This window comes from Podarcis raffonei, chromosome 5 (genome assembly GCF_027172205.1).
Source record: "Podarcis raffonei isolate rPodRaf1 chromosome 5, rPodRaf1.pri, whole genome shotgun sequence".
Taxonomy (NCBI): Eukaryota; Metazoa; Chordata; class Lepidosauria; order Squamata; family Lacertidae; genus Podarcis; species Podarcis raffonei.
Genome location: NC_070606.1, coordinates 59,548,730 through 59,573,384, shown reverse-complemented (window position 1 = coordinate 59,573,384; position 24,655 = coordinate 59,548,730). Strand labels below are relative to the sequence as shown.

The following is a 24,655-nucleotide window of genomic DNA, read 5'->3' as shown; positions in this document are numbered from 1 at the left end:
AGCTTTATTTGTATATATATCGACCCACCCTGGTACTCCACTGAAAGAAAGCATCACAAGGAAACAGAACCATAGATATTTTAAAAAGACACTTTAGAAACCAGCGCTTTGAACCATTCAAGTTTTCACAACAAAATTTATTAGAAGAATAGTGGTTCTGAAAAGTCTAGCATCCAGTGAAAACTACCATACACGTTACAGCTGGGAATGTGTTTTCAAAATGACATGGCCAAAGAATACAACAGGGCTGTTAAACCCTTACACATGCACAACGAGAGAATCAGCGCTTTTGACATACAATGCAAAAAAAAAAAAGTGGACCACGTGAATTAAAAATTTATAAGTACTTATCACATACATTAAGACACAGCTTATTTAGTCCAGTCAAAAAATCAGAACTGCATTAAAAATTAAATGTAGTGCAATCAAACCAAAACCTTAATTTGTGATCATAAGTGCTCTACTACATAAAATGTTGATCATAGCAAGGAACAAAAAAGTTCAAATCACACAGTACAAAAAAAATCTGTAAATAAATACAAACTACAGTACAAGAGAAATATTAAATTATACAATTCCGTCAAACTGTAAACAGTATATTGAAATGAGGTCCATAGATTAAAAAGGGGGTTCCTGCTTTATTTTTCCATGACACTTGTACTTTTAGAGGTCTGTGAAAAATGCCATTTTTCCATACTCTACATAAATAGAACTTTCTAAGGTGTAAAGCATCAAATAATAAAGCAGAGGCATTGCTGACGCACAGTTACGGTGAAATTAATGCTGGTGCGAGCAGCAGGCTTTATTTTAATGTGTTACACACATGCTCAGCAAACAGACCCACCACTACAGGCGTGAAATGCCAACACACTCACAATTAGTGCGCGGCACAAGAGGTGACACGCCCGACAAGGAGCATAAAGGTAGGCGCGATCATGTGCTCCCACAATCTATGTGCTGCTGCTGATTATTTGAAAGTTTTACACTCTTGCCATAAAACACCAACTTTGGCAGAAGGGTTACTAATAAACTCAAGCCCATCTGGCCCATTGGCTTCCATCACAGTGGCCAGTGCACAGAATTCCTAGAGACATTGCATAACTAGAATGTAGAGGTCAGACACCCAAGGGCCAGGGCTCAAGTTTAGAAGTACCTGGGATGAAGGAGAAACCACAGCCGTACTGAGAAGCTGCCCCTGTTCCATTTACAGGGACAGCCAGGAATGTATTTGACATTAGCTGTGCTGGCTTGGTAGTGGCATTTTTAAATATATACGTTTAAGATTACATATATAATATATATGTATATAACATAATACACATACTATATATAGAAATTTCTTACAATACATAATTATCAGGAACCCCCATGCGATCTTGCTCAGTAGTAATAACTGAATATACAGAATGCCACTACGTGTCTGAGGCACTGCGTGCTGGAGAGTAATATGCAGCTTTAAAATCCGTTTGGCTGAGTTATACCTGGATACCTGAACTGAGTTTAAGTTGACATTCATCAAGGATGTGCTATTAGCACATCAAAAGAAAAGCAAAAACAAAATACAAGTCACTGCTAGGTTTAAGAATAGTGTACAAGTACCTGAATTGAGTGAGGGTAGTGTGTAAACTGTCCCTGAGGGTTTTCAAACAGTGTGTGTACAAGCTGGAATCCTAAGCACGTTAGTTTATAACTTACACTGCGGACTGATAAAATACCAACATTTGACAATTTAACAAGTGGAGGTTAGAAAGAGTTATGAGCAAACACTCAAAACATATTTATACATGTTTAAGCAGCAGTAAGCTGCTGTAAGCAAAAATCCCATGGATATAACCACCCAATGGGACTCTGAGAGGCTGCAGTCTGTAATCTGTTTTTCTGATGCTAGGGCATATGACAGCCGCCATCTACCCTCTCTCAACAAGTAAAGAAGTTTCACCTGCTAATGTAGAATGCACCTAGTTACAGACTAGCAATTCAAGATTAGATTTTTAATCAAAGACTTTCCTATTACATACTAAAATCCCTTAAGATCACTAATGCTGGTATGCTAATCTAGTTAGTTTTTTTTTAATTTCCCCCTTCATTTAAGAAATATACCATTCGACAACTTAAACATTAAGATCCATTTTCAGTCCTCTGATGTAAAAAGCATGTCAGTGAATTTATATTAAAAATTTACATGGTAAAAAGGCTTGAATTTCAGCCAAAGATTCTAAATACTGCTCATTCCCTGAAGACAAAAGGGAGAGAGAATCCCTACCCATTTTCCTAGTGATATACTTTCAAACTGAGCACTACACAATGGTCTAAAACTATTCTTCATTTGGGAAACTTTACCTAGCCTCCCCCATTTAGATCCCAAACCTTAAAGCCCTGAAATGGTCTACTGAAATGTTTAATTAAAATATCATGCGTGTACACCCAGAAGCTGCCTGAACATTATAAAATTCCTGGACTGAAACTTTTACAGTACCTTAGACTCTGAAGACCAGATAAATTAAGACTCTAGTTGTAACAGTAAAAGTGCTGAAAGGTCCCTTTTCTGTCTTTTTTTAAAAAACAACAACAACAGGTCAGACAAGTGCTTTAATGGTCTGTCTATCTTTCTATCAAGTCTGTAAAGGTCTGATGAGTGTAGCACCAAATGTGAGGTACATTAGAGGCTGAAGTGGCATGTCCACAATTTTAGAGTGGGAGAGGAAATACCAAAGACGCAATGTATTTATTGTATAAAGAGATGGAACATCTAATTTTCTAAGGATTTCTTTTTAAAAAAAAACACCTTTGTATTAATAAAAACGGATTGTGCAATCAGTTTAATAATTTGAGAATTTTATAATGAATGTTTTCAGACCATTACCTAATTACAGGTAATTTTGCAGGCTTGAAAATATTACTGACTTATACAAACTCTGACTAAATCAAATCTAGATATCTGTCAGAAAGATGCTGCAGTGGCCAACAACTTGAGTTTTTCTTTCTCTGGTATTTTGAGTGCATCTGTGGATTATTTTAGGTGCCTACATAGATTCATCCACAAATTTGCAAAAGTAACATTACAATACTTGTTACATCCAATTAAACTGTATCTGCTTAATTTTAGACTTCAACAAAAGCTTGCTCACTTGCAAAATTTCAGTTTATGACTAGATATTCTATGGTGTATTTCCAAGGAGGTTGCCAAGTTCTACGTTTGAGAACTCCATAAGGCTAAAGGGCCAAAAGACGCACATCTCCAAATCCTTCCCTCTCTTCCAAGCCCTAGGTCAGTCCCAGAAACTGGTCAGTCTGCAGCTCCTTCCTTCTGCCTACCAGCCCATGATGTCAGAGGCCCAAATATCTACCACTGCATTCTTCTCTTTGTCTCCTTTGGGCCTAATGTGAAGCTGCAAGCTTTTGATGGAAGGAGTGAACAGAAAATCTCTATCTCTAGTACACCAAATTCTCCATCAGTGATTTTCTGTTCACAATCTTGAACTGCCCAGTAGTTGCATATGCTTCATAAACCAATTTGGCAAACCCTGGTATACACCACGACAATTTACCAAACTGTTCACTTATCAAAAACTCGGAAATTTTGTTTGATGGAGCACAGATATAATGACCACATTTGGGCATAATGTTAACTATGGTTTAGTATTATGCGAATGAGCCTCGCTTCCTGCCGGTCTCATGTATTTCCTCTCTTCATTCCTAATGCACAGCAGGAAAGAATTTGAAAGCTTTGGTTTGCTTTTAGTTAAGTAGGGTGTGCCGCTTCATCCTAACTGCGGATTGTTGTCTAACACTAGCTTTGGCTAACGTCACGAAGCCAGCTGCTTAACTCGTGGTTTGAAAGTGGCTTATTTTTAAACTAACCAGTCTGTGTTGAACCACAAACCCTAGCTTGAATGAAACATACCACAGTTAACTAAAACCAAAAGCAAATGTTTCTGAGCTCCTTCTGTGGAAAGTGTGGAGAGAAGGAGAGAGCATGCGAATTTAGAAGGAGACTAGACTTGTTAAAATGGTGCTAAATCACAGTGTTTTAAAATTCAACTATGAAAGCCATTAGACACCCATGTGTTATAAAAGCCAACTGCAAAATGTGTAATTTGCAGACAGCAGGGAAGTTGATTTTTTTAATTACATTTCTGAAACTGCAAGGGAGAAAACCAAAAGATGCCTGATCCACAAAGAATGGAAACCCTATAACTTCCTAGAAGCACCTATTTTTTTGCCTGAAAGCATATGGAAAAAATTATTTGTATGTCAAGTTTATCTTTTCAAGGCTGCCCAAGTCCTTCAAGCAGCCTTGGCTAATATGTGAACCATCCCACTATGGAGCTGAAAGCTAGACTTTTAAAAGTTTCTGTTTTAGAGTTCTAGCAAAGTGCTTTTGGATAAGAAAGGGGAATGCTAGGAATGCTTCCCCAACCCACTCAGGTGCCATGCCTTTATCCTCTTTATCACCTCTGAGACACTCAGAGACTTTAGGAAGATTTAATCCTAAATTTATTATACATGGAGGGTGGAATCTGCTTTTCCCTGTCAACACCACAATGAAATTTGACTCCCTTTCCATTTTTTTGGCTTGCAAAGGAGCTTACCATGAGACATCAATAGCATGATGTCAATGGGATCACAAATACAGCCAATGTGTGGAGGTTTTCATGGGAAAACTTTTTTTTAAAAAAAATGCATAAATAATTCCTGACAGTTTCTGAGCAATCATGGTGTCATCTGAGATCATAGTTCAAACTGCCTCATCATTTGTCAATATGCTTTGGGATAAGCCACAGGAAACAAAGCAGACCTGCACTGCTACCATGTTTATAAGGTACATCTCATTCTTAAAGGATAATGAAAATTTATTCCAGATTTGCATTAGAAAATATTTAAGAAAACATTCAGACTAGGCCTTTCCTTTGGAGGCAGAGCAGCAGGCAGTATGGAGCAGTCCTAGGGCCATACAGAAGCAAGGGCATATTCTTGGGGCATTTGGCTAATGCAAGAAGAGGATCTTCATGCCCCTGGAGGAGTTATCTTTCAATCCTTTTAATAAACTCAGGAGTTTGGAGGTTATATATATATATATATCTATATATATATCTATATATAAAGTAAGGGCAACTGTCCAAACCCTACAACTTCCATTCTTTATAGCTGTAGTGAAAACAAAAAGGCCTGGGGCACAGAAAATGAGGTTCTAGAATGGCTGACAGAGGTAATAGTGTATCAGATCGCCAGGAAAGAGCTTTTATATTTTACAGATCCAAGTAAAAACTGATACATTTTCTACACACTGGGCTCGCTCCACAGAACTGCACAATAATTAACTCCACACTTGTACCCCTACAACACTAAGCCTTACTCATCTGTATAACCTGCTGTAGCAAAAGGTCACCAAGCAACATCTAAATTCCAGTACAATAGTGAACTTGATTTTAAACGTTACACAAACACACTCTAACATTAGTCTTCTAGGCTGGGAGTAGAGGGAGAACCTATCCTTCATGATACCTGGTCTGTATAAGCAGAGGCTGCCACAAATACTGTTCACAGTTTCATTCTGTCATCCAGGTGCACATGACACCGTCAACAGATGCACAATAATTCCACCAAATTTTGGTTCTGGATCTAACACACATGTGGTCAAAATGTCCAGTTCTTCCTCCCAAAGACTTCACCATTTCTGGAGCATTGCACTTGGCTTGTCCCCTTAATATGCTCTCAAAAATGACAGGGAAAACAATGCCTAAGCCCTATGTCTTGCACAAGTTACATGAGCATCCATTCACTGGAAAACAGGAGAAAACAAGGCTTCTCTTACAAAGACAGCAGCGAACCACATCTTCCCACATCAAACTATGGTCAGTTGAGGATTTTGGCCATGCAAACTTCTGTTCAGCAGAAAATTAAGCATGCTAATGGATAAACACTGATTCCATTTTTTCCTAACAGGAAAGATGCTCCCAAATACTACTCAAAGCTGCACCAAAGGCGTCTGTCAGAGCAGTCTTACTTCAGTGAATCACTTAGGATCTAGAGTGAGATACAGTCACAGGATGAGCCACCTGGGCAAAAACAGGTGAGATGAAGTCTTAAACAAAAGTTAAACATTAAAAAGGTGCACCTGAATATTACAGACTAAGTTTACAAAACCTACAATAAGGTAAAATATAGATATATTTATATCTTTTGAATATTCAGCAGCTTTTTGTTTATTTTTGAGAGGCTTCTGAAATTTTAGAAAGGGACAACTAACTAATTTCAACCATGCTTCACAAAACAATAATGGCTATTTTATATTGCAATTACAAAAGTAATGCAATTAGTGCTTTAAAAATAACCTACTTTTTCCTTTTCTTTATTTAAGCAGAGACCTTTTGAGGAAATATGGTTGTTCCAAAGCTTCTGGGATTTTTTTTTTACCTGAATAGGAAGTGATCACAGATATTAAGTGTTATATTTCAAAGCTTTGCAGATAGGAATCTTACAATCGTCAGGTCCCAGGACTTTTATCTGAGAAAATTAAGTGTTTGGTTGTTTAATTCATTTTCTAACCAAAGCAATAAGAATACGCAACTATCACTATCTATTTACAGTTCTCAACCTATGGTCTGAAATGACGTACAAGTAGTTCTCTTTCTAAACTGCAGCATTAAAGGGTAGGCACACCATTTTTCTGCTGCACGATTGTCATCCACTTAATGATACACATAGAAAATATTTAGGTAAGTAAAATGAGCACTCCACATACACTATGACAAGGTTTTACGGAACTCAACTCATACATCACTTAAATAAAAACAGCCACAAAAGGTTAAACCTCTGACAGTAAAACTCTATGCAAGTGTTACACTTCTAGCTTGCAGCAAATCTTCTCCCACACTTTCAATAGCAGATGAAACCACAAATTTAAAACAGTGCATTTTTATTGCAATTTCCAGAAAAACTGGAGTATATTGCAGAGTTTCTACACCACTATGGAGCTTCAAACAGGTTTCTGTACTGAGATGACACCTAGATAGCTAAAGGAACTCTGCTTTTGAGTATGGAAACACATTAAGCTACCAAAACAAAAAGAAAAGTCTAAGAACAGTAGTACAAAGCATATCTGGGCCAAAAGCCCAGTCTCTCTCAAGAATGAGAAGTGCATATTTAACACGACAGCAATGGTGTGCCTAACCTTTGAATACAGTGGGTTACTGGGAAGCAATCAACCAATCAAGAAGGCCAACTCAATTAATTGCCCCCAAATTCAAGCAGCAGCCCTGGGGCTATCTAGGCCTTCTTCCTATGAATCTTAGCATCCACTTTCAGTCATTAACACAGGATAACTAATTAAGAACAGTGCTCAAATGATGTCTCACATACAAATTCCATTGCCTCTTTTGGTTGTGCAAAGCAGTAGAGTGGAGTGTTACCAATCTTTTGCACAGCTAAGATTAAATTGTTTCTCTACCCAAAGAACCATTAAGTCTGATTCAGTGAAGCTGCAAGTCCAGAAAGCTTTATTTAAAGCTTAACATGTAAGAATGTTCAGATGCCTCTGCAACTAACAAGACTGAACTGTGGATTTAGGAGTGCTAGTGGTGATCTGCCTATGCGAGTGTGTGCTAGTCCCCTATTAAAATCAATAGTGGATGAAATAAAAACAGAAATTCAGGATATGCAAGCACATTTCCTGCTACTGGCAACTGTAGTATTTAAAAAGGAAACACCCATTGGGTGTTCAACCCTGACAGTGTTACAACTAGATAAGATGCTCAGCCTGTCAGACCAGAGTGATCTGATAATGGGTTTTATTAAAATTTGTAAAAATTTCTTCCCTGAACATTAACATAGATCCTTCATTTATATGACTATTTAGGCCGACTATTGAGGTTGTATGTTTAGAGATCAGTTGGTTTGATGAGGATTTTTGTTTGTTTTTTGCCCAAGATTACAGTAAGCTGTTATATGTATTCCTGACTCCCAGAAGAGAGTTCTTTAAACGAGATGTTGGAAACGCACAGTTTAGCAAACTCAGAATCCAGTCTGTTAAAAAGCACGTAGGTCACAAAAAAGCCATTATTTTGTTAAAGTGAGGAATACCCTAGTATATCATTCAATGTACCCTGATGCTCCTGAATGGAGTGTTGAGATAAGGCTACATCCTCAAGCAGGCAAGCTGAACTCTCTCGCCTTTGCAAAAGAGCAAACACAATTACAGTGAAGGTAGTGTTCCAAAGGAATGAACCAAAGCATTCTGAAGGTAGTGTATGTAAAGTTCCCCCATCCCACTCCCACCCGCCCCGCCGGGTGAGCACTAAGCAGATTGCAAATAGTAAAGGAGGAGTTGAATTTAAAACAAAATGGCTCCGATTAGACCCAACTGACTAGGAATCCAATCACTAATCACTGAATTCAAAATGACTAGCCATACTTTAAAAGTTTAAACTCTCTTTCAGGCCAACTGGATCGAAGAAGAAAAAAACTGTGAAAGCCTAATTATAAGCAATTATCCAGTTTTTGTTTTACAAGTCTGGTACTAGAGCTCAAGAAAGTGATTTTTTTAAAAAGGCCATATGAAGAAAGCAAACCCAATAAAATAACTGAAAGTCCATGCAGGCTCAAGAGGCAAACAGTCCACTTCCATGTCTGCATTCTTTGTGAGGTAACTCAATTCTCTATAGAATATTAGAGAAACATGCAAAAGGCCAAAAAAAAATCCCCCAACAACAAAACAAAACAAAAACACAAAAGAGGGCTCTAAGCCATTCCGGGCCAGAAAATTTACAAATATGCAACATTCAGAGCACCCTTTTCCCCCTGTGTCCACACAAGTCTTTGCTGAACTGCAAAGGAGCATGTCCTGCACCCAGTGACTGAAGAGGAGTTGGGTACATACAGCAGGAGTCGAACAATGCCATAGTGCTCACCCAGTTTATAATGTAATTGGCACTCTACAACATCCCTAATCATCCTTTGACTCATTCGCACTCTGTGCTGCCTCTCCCTGGGGATCTATCTCAAGCTTTACAGAGACATCCTGTCCCTCCGACCGCATTAATTTCATTTTTTTCTTTGGAGGGTTCTTCAAAGTGCCCAGCCTCTCTTTCACTTTATATTCCAGGGTGCTATGGGGAATCCCATAAATACTCTGAGCTTTGGAGACGCTCATTTTCCCACTCATCACCACAGAGATCGCTTCTTCCAATATCTCACTGTTGTACTGTCTGTATCTGCCTCTTTTCTTCCGAGGTTGCTTAGAGCCAGGATCTCCCTCTTGATCAGAGGTGGGATATGGCTGTCCAGAGGTAGATTGCTCAGCATCTGAGCCCCAGGAGTCTGGTCCGGGATCCAGCAAACTCCTTCTGTTTTGTTTCGGAAGGATAGCCCTTAACTTTTTACTAAGCGCGCTCTCCGTTTGTGAACCCATCACCAAAGAGCTATAGCTATACTGGTCGCCAGAACGGGACTCCCATGAAAGGTCCATGCCTCGAACTTGTGGTATCTTTAAATCCACAGGAGTTGAATGGCTCATGTCCTTTTTCCCATCCTGTTTAGTTTGAAGTGCCATTTTTTGAAAGGCTGAATTTTCTGTAAGAAAAGGAAGGTCACTGATGTTGCTGAGTGCACCGTTTCCCCTGAATTTCATTCGGGTGAAGTTGAATTCGTAGTGTGGTTTTGCCCAAGAAGCCTCCCTGGATAGTATCATGTGCTGTCCGTGATTCTGCAGCCCAGACGGCCCATGGCTGGCAGCTGTAGCATGCTGGTTTCTGCTCAGCAGTTCTTCGCTTATCTGCAGTGATCGAGCCAATGGAACTTTGAGAGATGTGGAGTGGCCAGACCCTTCCCTCGTTCCATCCTGCCAACTTCTCGGGGGCACCCCATCACCACTCCGAAGTCCCTCTGCATGGTGCTGGCTGGGTCTCCCAGGTCGCCTAATTGGATGGAAGGAAACTGATGTGAGCAGGACTTGCACAGGTAGGGAGGAATGGGTGAGGGGGCCACTCCTTTATTAGAAGACCTTGCTTGGGTAACATCACTTTTGTGGGTTTTTATTTTTATTTTTTTAAGTCTCAGCAGTCAGTTTTTTTAAAAAAAAATTGTTCAAAAATAAAGAGAAGCTTTTTGGGCAAAGAAAAACGAAACCTGTCAGCTGGTCTTTGGTTGGGTTCACAAAATCTTGGAGCAGAAAAGGCTTCGCGCAAGTGTCTGAAAATAGCATCTTAATTATAGATTAGAAAGGAATAATCATTTGCTAGAGTCTATTCACGACTGTATTACTAGTGTGACGTTACCACTAAACAAGTACAGTAATAAAAGAGTAAGCCAAGTGACAAAATGCAGCAAATTCAACACGCATACTCTCACACACCAGCCACCTGCACTTTTTATAAAATGCTGAAAGCTCTGGAGGGCATGGATTAACACTATATATGCTAAAGTTGCTGCTCAGCAGAACTCAAAGGTGTTTGCTTATTTTGCATTAAACATTAGAACAGAAAAACGGAATGGTTCTCAAATAAAAATGTTGCACAAATTCAGACTCCATTTCCTTTTAAAATTAATCATAAGTCACATAAATATCAATTTGATTCTGTTTTTCACATGCCTAGGTAAAGAAGCAGGATATTTTCTTGCCACATATGTATTATTTATTATGCTCTTTCCAACTTTACTGATTAAACAGATCCAGGTTAAATCTATTTTTAAAAAAGAGTATGATCTATAGTCTAATCAGACTATCAATCTTGTTTATGTACACAATTATTTCATTTCCTGTAAATAATATGAACAAAAAGTATGCAATGCATTCTTGGTACTTTGCTCATTAAGATGATTACTATGTATATCCTATCTAGCAAACAGCCTTTATATATTCACAGACCCCTTTAACCTAGCCATCTGAGATATGTATTTTAGGACCCACCTTACTCTCTTTACTGTAATTTGTATTTCAATATTGTATTTTTACATTTTTGTAACCTGCCCTAGGACCTCATGATGAAGGGCAGGTAAGAAATCTAATCAACAACAACAATAACGACGACGATGACAACAACAACAACGTACAGAAGATTTGGATGCATAGCAAGGCAGAAGGAAGAACTTACATTCAAGTTTGGACTTCCTAATTCTTTAGCAAATGCCTATTAAACATTACTCAGGATTTGAAGATTCTTAATTTGGTAACGAACAGTCCACATGAATTCAGAACAAGAACCACCCCAGTGTCAAGGAAAATAATAAATTTCTACCAGAACTTTAAACATGCATTGACTATTTCAGCTAGTTCTAAAACAGTGAATCACTGTCCAGATATAAAGATTAACTAGCACAGGCTTCTTCAAACCCTCCAGATGTTTTGAGACTACAATTCCTATCATCCCTGAACACTGGTCCTGCTAGCTAGGGAACATGGGAGTTGTAGGCCAAAAACATCTGGAGGGCAGAGTTTGAGGAAGCCTGAACTAGCACTTTGAAAGGCAAAGGGCAATAGTTAACTGACATTTAACTTAACAGTACAAAGCAGAAACACATGCTGATCTCTTGAAGATGCTTTCAGTCAGCCATGTAGGAACACTTTTTTTTTTAAATGCACAGAACCTGTTAGAATATTCAGAAAGGGAACAGAAATTGATATTCTCCTTCACAATACAGTGTTTAGAGTTCTGACATACAGGGTTAAGTAATATATCCATGTTGTGAGGAATTTAAATGTCTCTTTTGCAGTTATAAGTCAGTGACTGTCAACAATGGTTATTTTTATATCACTAGGTCCAGCAACTTGAAGATTATGTAATTCCACATCTATATTCAGCCGCTTAATATTCTAAAGGCCAATTAGCTTTAAAATTATACAAAAAATGTATTCTATTGCAGCATTTTAAAGTATCACCCCAAATTTCTTTATTCTCATGTATCTTCTCCCTATCAGCACATGCAACAAAAAATACAAAGTTGATGGGATTGTATAACCTTCACCAAGAAAAATTTGCACCCAGAAACTGCCTACAAGTCTAATAATAGTATAGTATTAGTAATGTTTGAATTATTGAGTATTCATCTTGGAAACAGCTCCAAGGTAAGTAATTACAAATCCGTCATTAGAAAACAAATGGAATTATAGTACTGTACTATAATAGTAGGTTATAAAAAAAAAATCCTAACAAATATTTTACAATTCTTGTTCAACCACTATCTTTACTTTAGTGGCCTTGCCTAACATTCTGACTACTAAAGGAAACACTGTTTGGTTTGCTGATCTATTCAAACTAGGCAGCCATCATCCCATCCTATCAAAGGCTGAGATCGGGTTCAGATACTCATCAAGCCTCATGTGATCACCTGTGGGATGTGCATGGAACTACCAAAGGTTCACAACCCAACAAAGATCATGTGCAGCCACTGGTTGTATGACCTGATACCCCATACATGAAGCCACTGAAACTGCATTGTGATAACACTTTTTGACTTGCTACAATCATGAAAACTGCAGAAGTCATTTGTATAAGCTTCAAGGGGAAATGGTTGTTCATACAACTGGCACCCAACATAACCCCTGCCAAGTTGTTAGCCCACTCATAGGCCCAATGCTCCCATAGTCAAATGCACAGGTGTGGCTGAGCATGTGAACGAAGTCAAAATAGTCAAATTTTTAAAAGGTTGAAAGATCATAGCTCTACATTTCATATATCAGGTACAAAACCAAAGTATTCCTGAAATGGAATTAATTTTTCAGTTGACTTCATATTTAAGGATTGGAAGAAGGTGTTTTAACAAGATGTAATTATACTCTGAAGGGTTAAATCAACTCTGTCTGTGGAAGCAATAAGGAAGAATTTGACCCTCAGTTTGTTGTTATGCAAATAACTTGAGGGGGGTTTTAGCTTAAAGATACTAAGAATTTCCCTTACCCATTCCCAGGAGTAGCGGAGCAGCCAGGTGAATGGCTCAAGGAGGCGCTGCCTGCACATGGACTTTTCTTAGTGGACAGATCAAGTACTCCGTCTGCAGAGACATGAGAATTACTTGAGAATAGGAAGAAATTAATAAAACTAAACACACACAAACATACAACTTGGTAAGTTTTTATGGCTGAAACTCTGTCTCAGTTAATCTTGGGTTGCTTTGGAACTTCCTACTTGAACCTCAACCAAAGTCTCTTGATATATCAGCCATTATTTTATTTTCCTTATTTTGTTTTGTTAAGGACATATCGATATTATTACTTTCATTCAATAAAATATTAATGGTAGATTAAACAGTATGAACCCATTATATCTGAGAGCACAGAATGCAGGTTAATTTCAAAACATAGTTCTCTGCATATACTTCATAATGTCTGAAAAGTGGATCAAGTTACTTCTTTTTGAGCATGTGTACTTCTTGTTATCCACCATAAGATGTAGTCTATGTATTGATAGTTTCAAGTAAGACACAAAGCAGAACAGGAAAGAAAAAACATCTTAACAAGCAGAACCGAAGTTCATGTACCCATAAAAGAAAACTCAACAAGTGTTTAATTCAAGAACTACAAAATGGAGCAAGAGTGGAGAAATTATTGCCTTACAATTATTATTGCAAACAAACTGCAGCTTTCGTATTAAGTATTTTCTGGGTACACTTCATTTTATTTAATATATTTATATTCCATCTTTAAATTTAGCAAAAACAATACAATTTAATGGGATAGCTTCCAGGGCATTCTTCAGATGCTGTAGACTACAACTTCTATTATCCCTGACCACTGGCCATGTTGGCTGGGGTAATGAGAGTTGTACCCCACAATATCTGGAGTTGTACCCCACAATATCTGGAGTGCACCACTTTGGCTACCACTATTCTTGCTTTTTAAAAAGTGCTGCAGTCCAGATATTCAGTCCATGAGCTATTCAGTTAGAACAGAGATAACTAGTTCAGCAATGCTAGCTTTGCAAGTTCCAAGGCAGATGGTAGAAAGTCATGTGACTGGATTTTAAAAGTCATGTAATAATATATTTTGCATTTATAAGATAATTGAGATATTGTTAGCCATTAGTGGAAGACTAACTAGTAAGCTTGATGAAATCATTTTTTTCTACACAAAGACTACAGCCTATCTCCCATGAAGCTTAAGTATAAACATTCTTAAAAGCTGCACAATTCTGGAAGGTAACAAGCTACTTGTTATTACTAACAACTTTTAAGAGGTAGCCAGTGGGAAAGAGGAAGGGTAAGTGGTGGCAAGTGTAGAGTAGTTACCAGACAATTTGCCAACGTGTAAATTTACAGGTGCCCGCATCCTACAAGCAGGATAGATTCTATCTTCTTTTTCTTAATAAGCTGGGTAGATTCTCAATGAATTATTGCTGTGTTTCATATAACACCTAAACTCTCAAGGGATCCAACTCCATTCCCAGCATATGGAGTATACAGCAACTTCTAATGCACACAGGAACTCACTTTTTAGCAGCTGCAGCTCAGTGAAACAGTGTCTCCTTTTCTAGCAAATAAGTAACAAAGCTATGGTTGTACAGGCCACCTTTAAGACTCTTATCCAGAACTTTTTTATGAATCTAAATCTTTCTATTCTCTCCTCTATCAAAACAGTTTTGGAACTGTTTCAAGTCTGTTTGTAACAACATTATTAGTACAGTTAAGGAGGTTTGTTAATATTTGCTGTCCATGCATATATATGCTAAAATGTAGTATTTGGCTCACAGAAATGGAAAACATTCAAGTTCATAATTATTCAAAGCAATGTTATTTAAAGCAAACCTAAATTTCAAGATCATCTATACTGTTTAACAATAAAGAATATTTAGTTTTTCAACATGTATTTTTGCAATTTAAGGGGCCAGAGTAAGGTCTGAAAAAGGTCTACTTATTAATAGAGAGATGGGGCAGTACCTTGTTACACCCTGTCCAATTAAATACTTCTTTGGTTCTGCGAGAAAACCAACTAGAAGACCCATGTTATTCTTCCAAGGCAGAGATTCACAATCCTTTTCACTATCACTTTTCATCTGTGTCTGGTGTAGGTGAAGTTTTACACATATGAAGTAACATGCAGAAGTGGGGAATAGCCAGCTACAAGGATTTGAGGCTTACAGTAGCTAACAAAATTAAGTGTGACTCAACAACATCAACCTGTGACAAAGATTAATTCTAATTTGCATTACATTAAGACTTAAGTAATAACAGTATTTGTCAGTAAGACATTATTTCTAGTGGGTCAAGTTTTTGGTTCCATATCTTAAGAAAGTGTTTAAAAGCTAGTGGATTCTGTATATATGTGGAACTCTCTCTGGTAAATTATATGAGGAAATGCTACAGGAATAGGTATATGTAGCCTTGAGCCCAGAAAGCCAAGTGGGCAAACAAATTATGTTTTCAAGAAAACCAGAATGGAAAGAATGAATGGTTTTTTCAGCTTTCTATGAAAACAAAGCAAAGAAGTTACAGGTTTAAAGTGGGAATTTGATGCACACTCCCTTAGGAGAAAGCACAATTGAACACAGTGGGATTTTAGTTAGTAAACATGTATCAGATCGCACTGTAGATTACCTAACTGTAATGATTTAGAAAGTTGCTTAAGCTGTATGTGAAAATTTCTTAAGGTTTTTAAGAAAGCTAAAAAGAAAATGCTAGACAATAATATTTTAAAGTGCTTTATTTTCTAACACATATGTATTGACTTTTCAGCAAAGTCCAAGTGGCATACAAAATAATCCAACTTTAGGGCAGACAATTGCTTTCAATAGCTTATGGATTTCTCTCGTCTCTAAAATGCATTAAAATAAACATACATTATAATGTAAGATGGACAAAATTCTTCAGGTCCATTAAAAGTACTGTGTATATGTTCACTTCCAAGGGAAAAGAACAAAATGTTCAACTGCTTCAACCTTGCATTTGTTCTTTCAAAAGCACTTGGTCAACACCAAGGTTTTCTTTTAACATAAGCACCACAATCAGAGGTTGACAAATGCAGTTACCATATCTTAAGATGCTGGCAACCACCTGCTACCTCCAGCATAAGATGAGAAAGGTGGGGCTCATCTCTGATGATGTTCGGGACTTGGGAAGAATGTAAGAGCCTCCTGGATCAGGCCAATGACCCATTAAGTCAAGCATCCTGTTCTCACATTGGCTCATCTGATGCCTATGGGAAACCTACACCTGGAATCAATGAGAAGTTCCTCTGCTTCCAAGTGTTCCAGAAGGTCAGGAACAAAATTCCATCTTTCTTCTAAAACACCCAAGAAGCGTTGATTTCACATGACAGTGGACAGAGCATCAGTATTTCCAAAGTCTGGTGAGGCAGTTACAGTAATTTAACTAAGGCTGAAACTTGGGGGAAAGGTGAAGTCTCTTGTTTGACTTTGCCCTAGACTTCAGAATCACCTGGAACCAGTGAGAAGTGCTAATGCTTCTGGGGCTCAGAATGACACAAGCCACAAGGTCCTGACCCTGCACCAAATCTCCTTTGCATGTCAGAAGAATAGGTGGAGAACAGGGTCAGTGATAACCACAACTGGTTCCTGGCTACCAAGGTCAGTCAAAATCTGTGGATCTTGTTTAAAGCCCTTCACCAGAAGACACACTCTTATGTGTAGGGTAAAGGTAAAGGGACCCCTGACCATTAGGCCCAGTCGTGACCAACTCTGGGGTTGCGGCGCTCATCTCGCTTTATTGGCCAAGGGAGCTGGCGTACAGCTTTCGGGTCATGTGGCCAGCATGACTAAGCCGCTTCTGGAGAACCAGAGCAGCACACAAAAACGCCGTCTACCTTCCTGCCGGAGCGGTACCTATTTATCTACTTGCACTTTGACGTGCTTTCGAACAGCTAGGTTGGCAGGAGCAGGGACCGAGCAACAGGAGCTTACCCCGTCGCGGGGATTCGAACCGCCAACTTTCTGATCGGCAAGTTCTAGGCTCTGTGGTTTCACCCACAGCACTACCCATGTCCCAATGTGTAGGATACCACATACTTAAAAGATGTCATACACAAAGAATTAAACACACAAAGAAAGTTACAATTGACATGAAGGACTATATTTTAAGTAAATAATACAGCCTTTACTAAGCGGCTGCTGTAAGACAATTTGAGTATTCAGCTCCAATTACAGGCATTCTGCTTATGAGCAAATTGCCAAAATACTTGCCAAGTGTGATTACAGGCACAATTCACTACATGGAGGCTGGAAGTACACTATCAAACCCATTAATTCAGCAGAAGTAAATTTCCCAGAGAGTAAGTTTCTTTTCTGGCAGACCCAGCATCCATCTGGAATATGCTTAATAAAATGAGGGCACATAGCTGTTAGCACTTTCGCACCATTTTCAGCACAGCTTTTCTTCATTCCTTTATGCACTACTAATCAATCCATGCCTCTCTTCTTTCCTTTCTATGATTTACTTAGTCATTAATGGCCAGCAAATTGCAAATGGTTGCAAGGGGCTATGAACAGAAATGTGGCATACCTTGTTCGCTAGGATCCAACTGAGACTTTCTGACAGTGAGGTCCAAGGGCGAGTCCTGGTCAGCCATGAGAAGTTTGCTGAGCACAGGATTTTGAGCCGTTGCACCCACAGGGGATGAGGCTACCAGAGATGCTTTCAGCAGGCTTTGGTTCTTTGTGCTATTGGGCGAGCTGGAGTCCTGAGTAGAGCTAGTTTTTGAGGTATATTCAGCAGCAAACTGTCGAATCATCCGCTGCATGATCTCACGGGCCACTAGGGGAATGTTGGGGTCAGAGACCCTATGACTGTCTACATGGTAAAATAAAATAAATAAGAAGGAAGTTTTATGTAGAACAAATTTTAAACCAAGACAACTTCCGATACTGAGGGTTGTGGGTTTTTTTAATTAAAAAAAGCTACAATATTTTAACATGCAATTGCAAGACAATAAAAAGGCACAGATCTTACATCAGGGGCTCTCTTAACAGCATCTTCAAGATCTGAAGCAACTTATAGAATTGTGCACCCATTCCCTACAGCTCCCTCTCTTAACTGCATTTAAAAGAGCCATTATGTCTGCACCAGCTCCTTAAGATCACAATGCCCAATTTTTAACACAGAGAATTTAAAAATGATATAATACATTCACAAGAATGAAATAATTTCTTCAATGCTGGAAAGAGGGAGGCAAATAAAGCATGTATTTCTTTGTATGGAGGTTTAAAGAATCACATTCCAGTATAGCAGCCCTTTACCAACATAAGACAGAGACCAAATTGAATTCTAGGTCTGCAATAATCTGTCATCAAAATAAGCTGGGCTAAAGAGCACGAACTAATAAATTATCAATGTGAATCTCACCTAAGCCGAAATTCTCTAGGTAGAATTAGACAAGCCATCTTAAATCCACAATTTTTCTTACCTTCCCCACAACCACATGGATATAATATTTGCCTATTTACTGGTTCTGACATAATATATGTACGGTACTTTGAACACAAACTCTGCTGTGTAAATGCTGTTATTAGTAACTCCCTAAAATTCTTCTCTTCCCACCAGTCCAGCTGCCTGAAAAATCTTGGGCACTACAAGGGCTTTTTTTCAGCTAGAACTCAGCAGAACTCAGTTCCAGGTGGGTGTGATTGTCATTATAAGAGAAAAAGAGAAGTGTTCATGGCACCTCTTTTTCTAGAAAAAAAGCACATGGCACCGCTGCATGGAGACAAAATTTAGAGCAAAAACTACCCAGAGGGTGGTGAGCCTTTCGGGCCCAGTGGGACAGAACTTTATCTCCCCTCAACTCTGTGAGCCAACTTCTAACAGGTGGGTAGGACTGCCCAAATGTCAATCATCTAACATCACAATAACACCACCAGATTGATACATCAACATTGGGCCACAGGAGTCAAAGGACTCAGGAGATAGTTCAAAAGTATTGTTCTTCCCTGTATGCAGCACTTCACAAATTCCTGAAAACCAGGTAATTGTTGGGCCTCTGGGAAGTGCTTGGGAAGCATGTCAGGTGCAAGATATATTTAAAGGTGTCAACCAGTGTCTTTTATAGATTATTTGTACAGATAAAAAACCTTGAGATTTTATGGAAATAATACATGGCTATCTCAAAAAAAGTATATTAAAAAGATCAGTTAGCCAAGCATGCAAGCCAGTTAGAGTATTGATTTCATTCTTTCATCATGACCAACCTTTTCGATAAAAGACTGCATGGATAAATTCTTCCGCTTGCCTCTCGAACCGAATGATTTTCGCTTGCTCTTGTCTAAGCAGAGCTTGGTGCCCAACTTCCAAAGCTGGCTCATCCAGACTGACTAAGTGTTCCTATGAAAAATATTTAATACAAATGTAAAAATATAAACACCTCTTCTTTTTTATGCTTACTTTAAAAAAACTGCTCACTGTAAAGACAGTGATACAATTTAATCTGATACAATTTGGAATATATGTCAGAATTTGTCAGCCATCTCTCATTGCTTAACATTTAGGGCTGCACATTTATTAAGAAACAGTTTCCACTAAACTTGGTGGCAGATACATCTGAGTAAATATATTCAGGATCTTAATTCATCTTAAATTATGAATGCACCAACAAAGTCACAATATTAAATACAAAACAAGAAAGGTAGAACCATCTTTTCATTATTTAATAAAATTTACCATATAAGGAAAAGTACTCAAAATTTTCACTTCAAACTGATCAAACACAGGGTTGTTCCAACCAAGGCATGGGGGGGGGGGGTGGAGTGGCAACCTGCCTGGCTGCTGATTGCAACTCTACATTATGTGACGGGGCAGGGGAAAATTGGTTCAAGGAAAATATGTGGGGGGATTATGTTGCCACTGCTGCTTTTACTACTAAGTTCTGCGCCCCAGTCTTGAAAATTTTACCATTTTCTCCTGCCCTCCAAAAAAAACTACTTCATTTTTCTCCTCCCACCCACCTAAAAGTCCCTTTCCACACTACTCATAAACTATATTTAGGGAGAGTACATCCAAAGTACCTAAGGAAACTGATCAACACTGAGGTCAAACCTATCCATTTTCTGTCAAGGTTGAACTTAAATCTCCAGAGTCAAGATTTCATGAAAAAATGACTGTCTGAGAACCCAATCATAAGCACACAATGAAATTCAGTTTGTTAATGCTCTTACCCCTATTTAAGAAATTGGGAACTTTACATCTGAAACAGACCTCTTTAAAAGAAATCCCACATCAAGCACAGCAGTCTGTGAAATCACTAATACAGGAAACAGTTACAAAGTCCCTACTTTCCATATGCAACCACTAGATAGCACTCCTGGCCATGGTTGCCACCTGGCCTTTCCAAGAAGAAACCTGGATTCAAAAGATATTGCCAAGCAGCAAACCAGGTTCTTTAAGAGGAGTGTTATTACATTCAACAGGAATTTCCCCCTGTCTCCATTAAATCCCTGTTGATTAATTCTTATCCAAAATAGTCTGTAGGTATTTGTGCAGGATGAGGACAGATGCTGCTGGATCCAAAATAAAGAAAAATTGTAGTTTGATGTTATCCACATGCAACTCTTTCCAATAGTCTAACCATCTCAACCCAGTGACATTATACAGATGTTAAACCATACTGGCAAGTGAGTATCTCCAAAAGGTATCATAGAAGTAGTAAAGGTGCACAAATGATAATCAAGGTCACAGCCTTTGAAATATTGCTTTAACTATGGGAGCACATGTAAGTAGTTCCTGAATGTTATAGATGGAAATGAAAAGAAATGCTCGGTAGAGCCTTTCTTGTACTATAGTGAAGAGAATGACAAGATGGTGTGCTCACCCTAGTTTTGATGTAACAAAATAAGTGGAGGGGGAGAAACACACCTCTTTCCATTTGTAGGTTCTCATAAATAATTATTTCACCCCACACAATATATAAATAATATGAAATTTCTATAAGACAAGATGGGGTCTAGTAGATATAAACCTATCAATGAATATTAGACACATTACCTAAATGTTATGCTCATGTTCAAGAAGCAACATACCCTTTAGAATCCAAGTCTAGAACTGAAACATGGGTGTCTCCCATTATCATTCTGTTCTGTTTCTGAGCTTTCTAGTTATTATTCACCACTGTTGGAAACAGAATGCTGAGCACAACAGAATGGACAGATCCATTTTTAGGTTCTTAATCCGAAAGGATCCGAAAGGTCATCAAAACATTGCCCTTCAACACACACATACAATGGGAACAAAGAAAAAGAAAGGACTTTAAAATATATGATCAATGCCTGTTAAGAGATTGGGTATGAGGTAAAGTGTCTCGCATGTCTTAAGAAACACTCTCCCAAGTGCTTCAGGCAACTTATACCTTTAATATCCCACATAACTCCTTGCCAGAATTATGCAAAATAAGCAGCTTGGCTTAAGCTCTTCAACCTATGCATAATTTATAAAGGCTAAATAATTTTATTTTTTTCTTGGCACAATTTAGTTTACCTTGCTGCCTGTTTGATTCAATTTTTGAAACAGAAGTGCTCACATGAATTTTAAGACTCTACTTTATTCTGCTTTGTCTGAAAATCCATCCTTTCCTTACAGGTAAAAATCCCTTGCATAGAACAAGGTACCTAATGTTAGTATATATCAGTAAAGAACTCACAACACTTTTTAAAAAATACTTTCAGTAACACTGGCTTCATTGAATAGGGTTGCTGCTGTCCACATATGCCAACTGAATATGGTGTTATAGCGGTGAAGGACAAAAATGGATCGAAAAGGAATTGTAAGGAAGGAATAAAGAAGTGGATCAATGACAGTTAGGCACCAAATGTCTTCAAGGAATGAACCACCCTGTGTGCTGGTATATAGCACACTGTCAAACATAGGCTAATAACACAAAACACAATATGCTCAACAGTTCCAAAACATCAACCACCCTCAGACTAAGGCTAGGTAGGGTATTATGTAGCCCCAGCAAACCTTGGTACAAAAAAGCAACAGTGAAGGATATCTCATGTATCCAGATTACAGCAAGGGCTTACACCACTCTTGACCTATAGAACCACAATACATAGGATCACAAGAAAGAACTTGGCTATGGGAAACTTTAGTGAAAATATACTGTACACAAACCCAAGGATAACAGGGTGCTGATAAAAAAGTGCTACAGAAAACAAAAAAAATAGAAGAAGAAGAAGAAGAAGAAGAAGAGTTTGGATTTGATATCCCGCCTTTCACTCCCCTTCAGGAGTCTCAAAGCGGCTAACAATCTCCTTTCCCTTCCTCCCCCACAACAAACACTCTGTGAGGTGAGTGGGGCTGAGAGACTTCAAAGAAGTGTGACTGGCCCAAGGTCACCCAGCAGCTGCATGTGGAGGAGCGGAGACGCGAACCCGGTTCCCCAGATTACGTGACTACCGCTCTTAACCACTACACCACACTGGCTCTCTACATTTGTGTGTTCTGACTTTCCCAAGGAATGCTACAGTATTTATTCATGTCACACATTCTTCCACAAGGCAACTCAACAGTGCATAGATAGGGTTCCCAAGTGCTTTGCCAATCAGGCACTGGCCAGAACCAATCCTACTTTAGCTTCAGCAAGGCTGAAGGATCTGCATTATGATCTGCATTAGGATTCTGGACACAAATGCCAAACAGAATTTTCAACTCTTAAGCTGAAGCACAAGATGCAACACAAAGCACCAGCACAGGTAACCAAGGGAGGGGGAGGGCAGTTTAACACCAAAGTGTATCTTAACATACACCCAGAACAGGGATGGGCAAATGATCAGCACCAAGATCAAGAAATGTTTATACCCAGGTAAGCGCCCAGGAGAAGCTACTAAAGGAATGCCAAGCACAACCAAGGCCTTGGATTTCAAGCACTCTGCTCACTAGCAGTGCTTGATCTAACAACTCTATACTATCCTTTCTTGCATAAGGAGCACAACCAGAAAATACATGGCAGAATAATCATGACTAAAGTAAACTATGACTGCCTACTGTAAACTACTTAGTAGTCTTTTGTTGTAGTAGACTGAAAATAAATATTAAATAAATAAAAAATAACTTCAGTGCAATATGCTCCTCTGGAAAGCTGCATACAGTCCCTAACATTAAATTTTCCAACATCTAAACCCCACCTCAATTATGGAGAATATAAGGTGACCACAATGACAAGAGGAGCATGTATGGGTCATGGATTCCTCAGCAAGACTGATGAGATGGGGATACAGATTGAGGCTTTCTTGTGCACTGACCAATCCACTCCTTTGCAATGAACACACACGAACACACACACACACACACACACACACACACATTTGGTACCTACTTTTCTTAATAAAATGATCTGAAACAAGAGTATAAAACAATAAAATGAATTAAAAATCAAGCACTCAATGAACAATAAAACATACATAGTTCAATAGCTATTTAGAAAGTGCAGTGACACAGATTCAATCCAAAGCCCAGGTGGTTAAGTAGGTCTTCAACTAGTGCTGAAAGCTAACAAGAGTTGCCACCAACCAGTGTTTTCTTCTAGAAAAAAGGTGCCGGTACTCACCATGAAGTTGTTACATTAAGTGCCACATTTTTAAGCAGTGCTTTTCTTCTAGGAAAAAAGGTGCTGGTACTACGTAACCTTGAGTACCCCCAGAAAAAAGCACTGTCGTCAACTGTAAATGAAGGGTAAGGGAGTTCCACCATCAGGGCACCATGCATCCCAGGTGCAAACTATCTGATACTACTGTTGGCATGCATCTTTTTTGCATTGCAAACTACGATGCAATACCCACTAAGGCAAGGATGCTTCCCTACTTGGTATCACACAAACAGCTAAGATAGCCTGGAGAAGAAGCAATCCTTTGCACACTACTTGAAACCACCAGAAGAACTGAGAGAGCTGAATTAGTTAATCCATTTACTTGACACTATTGGAGGTGGTTTGAGCGCAGGAACACCTCTCCTGCACACCACCACAGACTTCACACATATCATGTGTATGTAACAGTGCCCACAAAGGGATAACTGAGGCACAAACTGCCTTGCTGCAATAGCCACCAGAATGGAGTTTAACATCTTCCCAATGAGTAGTCACTCCTCATCAGCCATGATGATCTGGCAGGCCCCTCATTCCTGCCTCACCTAGAAGTGCCAACTTGTAGAATGTAGCCAAATAATTATTTTTATTTATAATCCACCAACTCATTTAAAAAAACTAAGGTGGTGTACAGTTAAATCATTAAAACACCTTAAAATCTTAGGCTCATAAAATACAGAATGAATGGCCAACAGTGAAAATACAGGGGAAGATGGAAAATGAACACAAAGAGAGAAATGACCTGGGGATTTGAGCATTCACTGACTCAATCCATCCACAATGGTCATTAAACTGTCAACCACTCCAGCTAGTTTCCCCATCCTCTGTGGGACTTCACAGTTGGGGACACCAATAACTGCACTTGGAAACTATGTTATGGGGCAATGAACTCATGAACAAACAACATATTGCACCCAAATTTTGTGCTCCACTATTCTGATTAGTGAAACAGGGCCAACAAGACAAAGCTCAGGAGTTGAGGTTGGGATGTTGCTCTCACACAGCTAGGCTCTTGCCCCACTGCCTCAAATAAATTGCCTTTCTGCTACCTCTATCCTTTACCAACTGAAACTGTTGCCAGCAAGAAATCTATTCAGCATATTGCACCTTGTACAAAAAAATTATCAGTGGCACCAGCATCAT

At 38.7% G+C, this 24,655-nt stretch overlaps 1 protein-coding gene across 7 annotated transcripts in view; it reads right to left on the bottom strand.

Annotated features, from left to right (window-relative positions):
- LCOR (ligand dependent nuclear receptor corepressor) overlaps positions 1-24,655 on the bottom strand; it is a 72,206-nt gene that overhangs the window by 19,979 nt on the left and 27,572 nt on the right. For 3 of the 7 annotated variants that reach the window (XM_053389464.1, XM_053389465.1, XM_053389466.1), the window contains 3 exons: positions 19,128-19,260; positions 17,446-17,733; positions 12,894-12,987 (listed from right to left, as the gene is read on the bottom strand). In XM_053389464.1, coding sequence (XP_053245439.1) covers positions 12,894-12,987; positions 17,446-17,733; positions 19,128-19,260 — 515 coding nt within the window. Of the gene's footprint in view, positions 1-2,778; positions 9,915-12,893; positions 12,988-17,445; positions 17,734-19,127; positions 19,261-24,655 lie in introns of those variants that run through there. The other 4 variants (XM_053389469.1, XM_053389470.1, XM_053389467.1 and 1 more) reach the window with 2 other exon arrangements.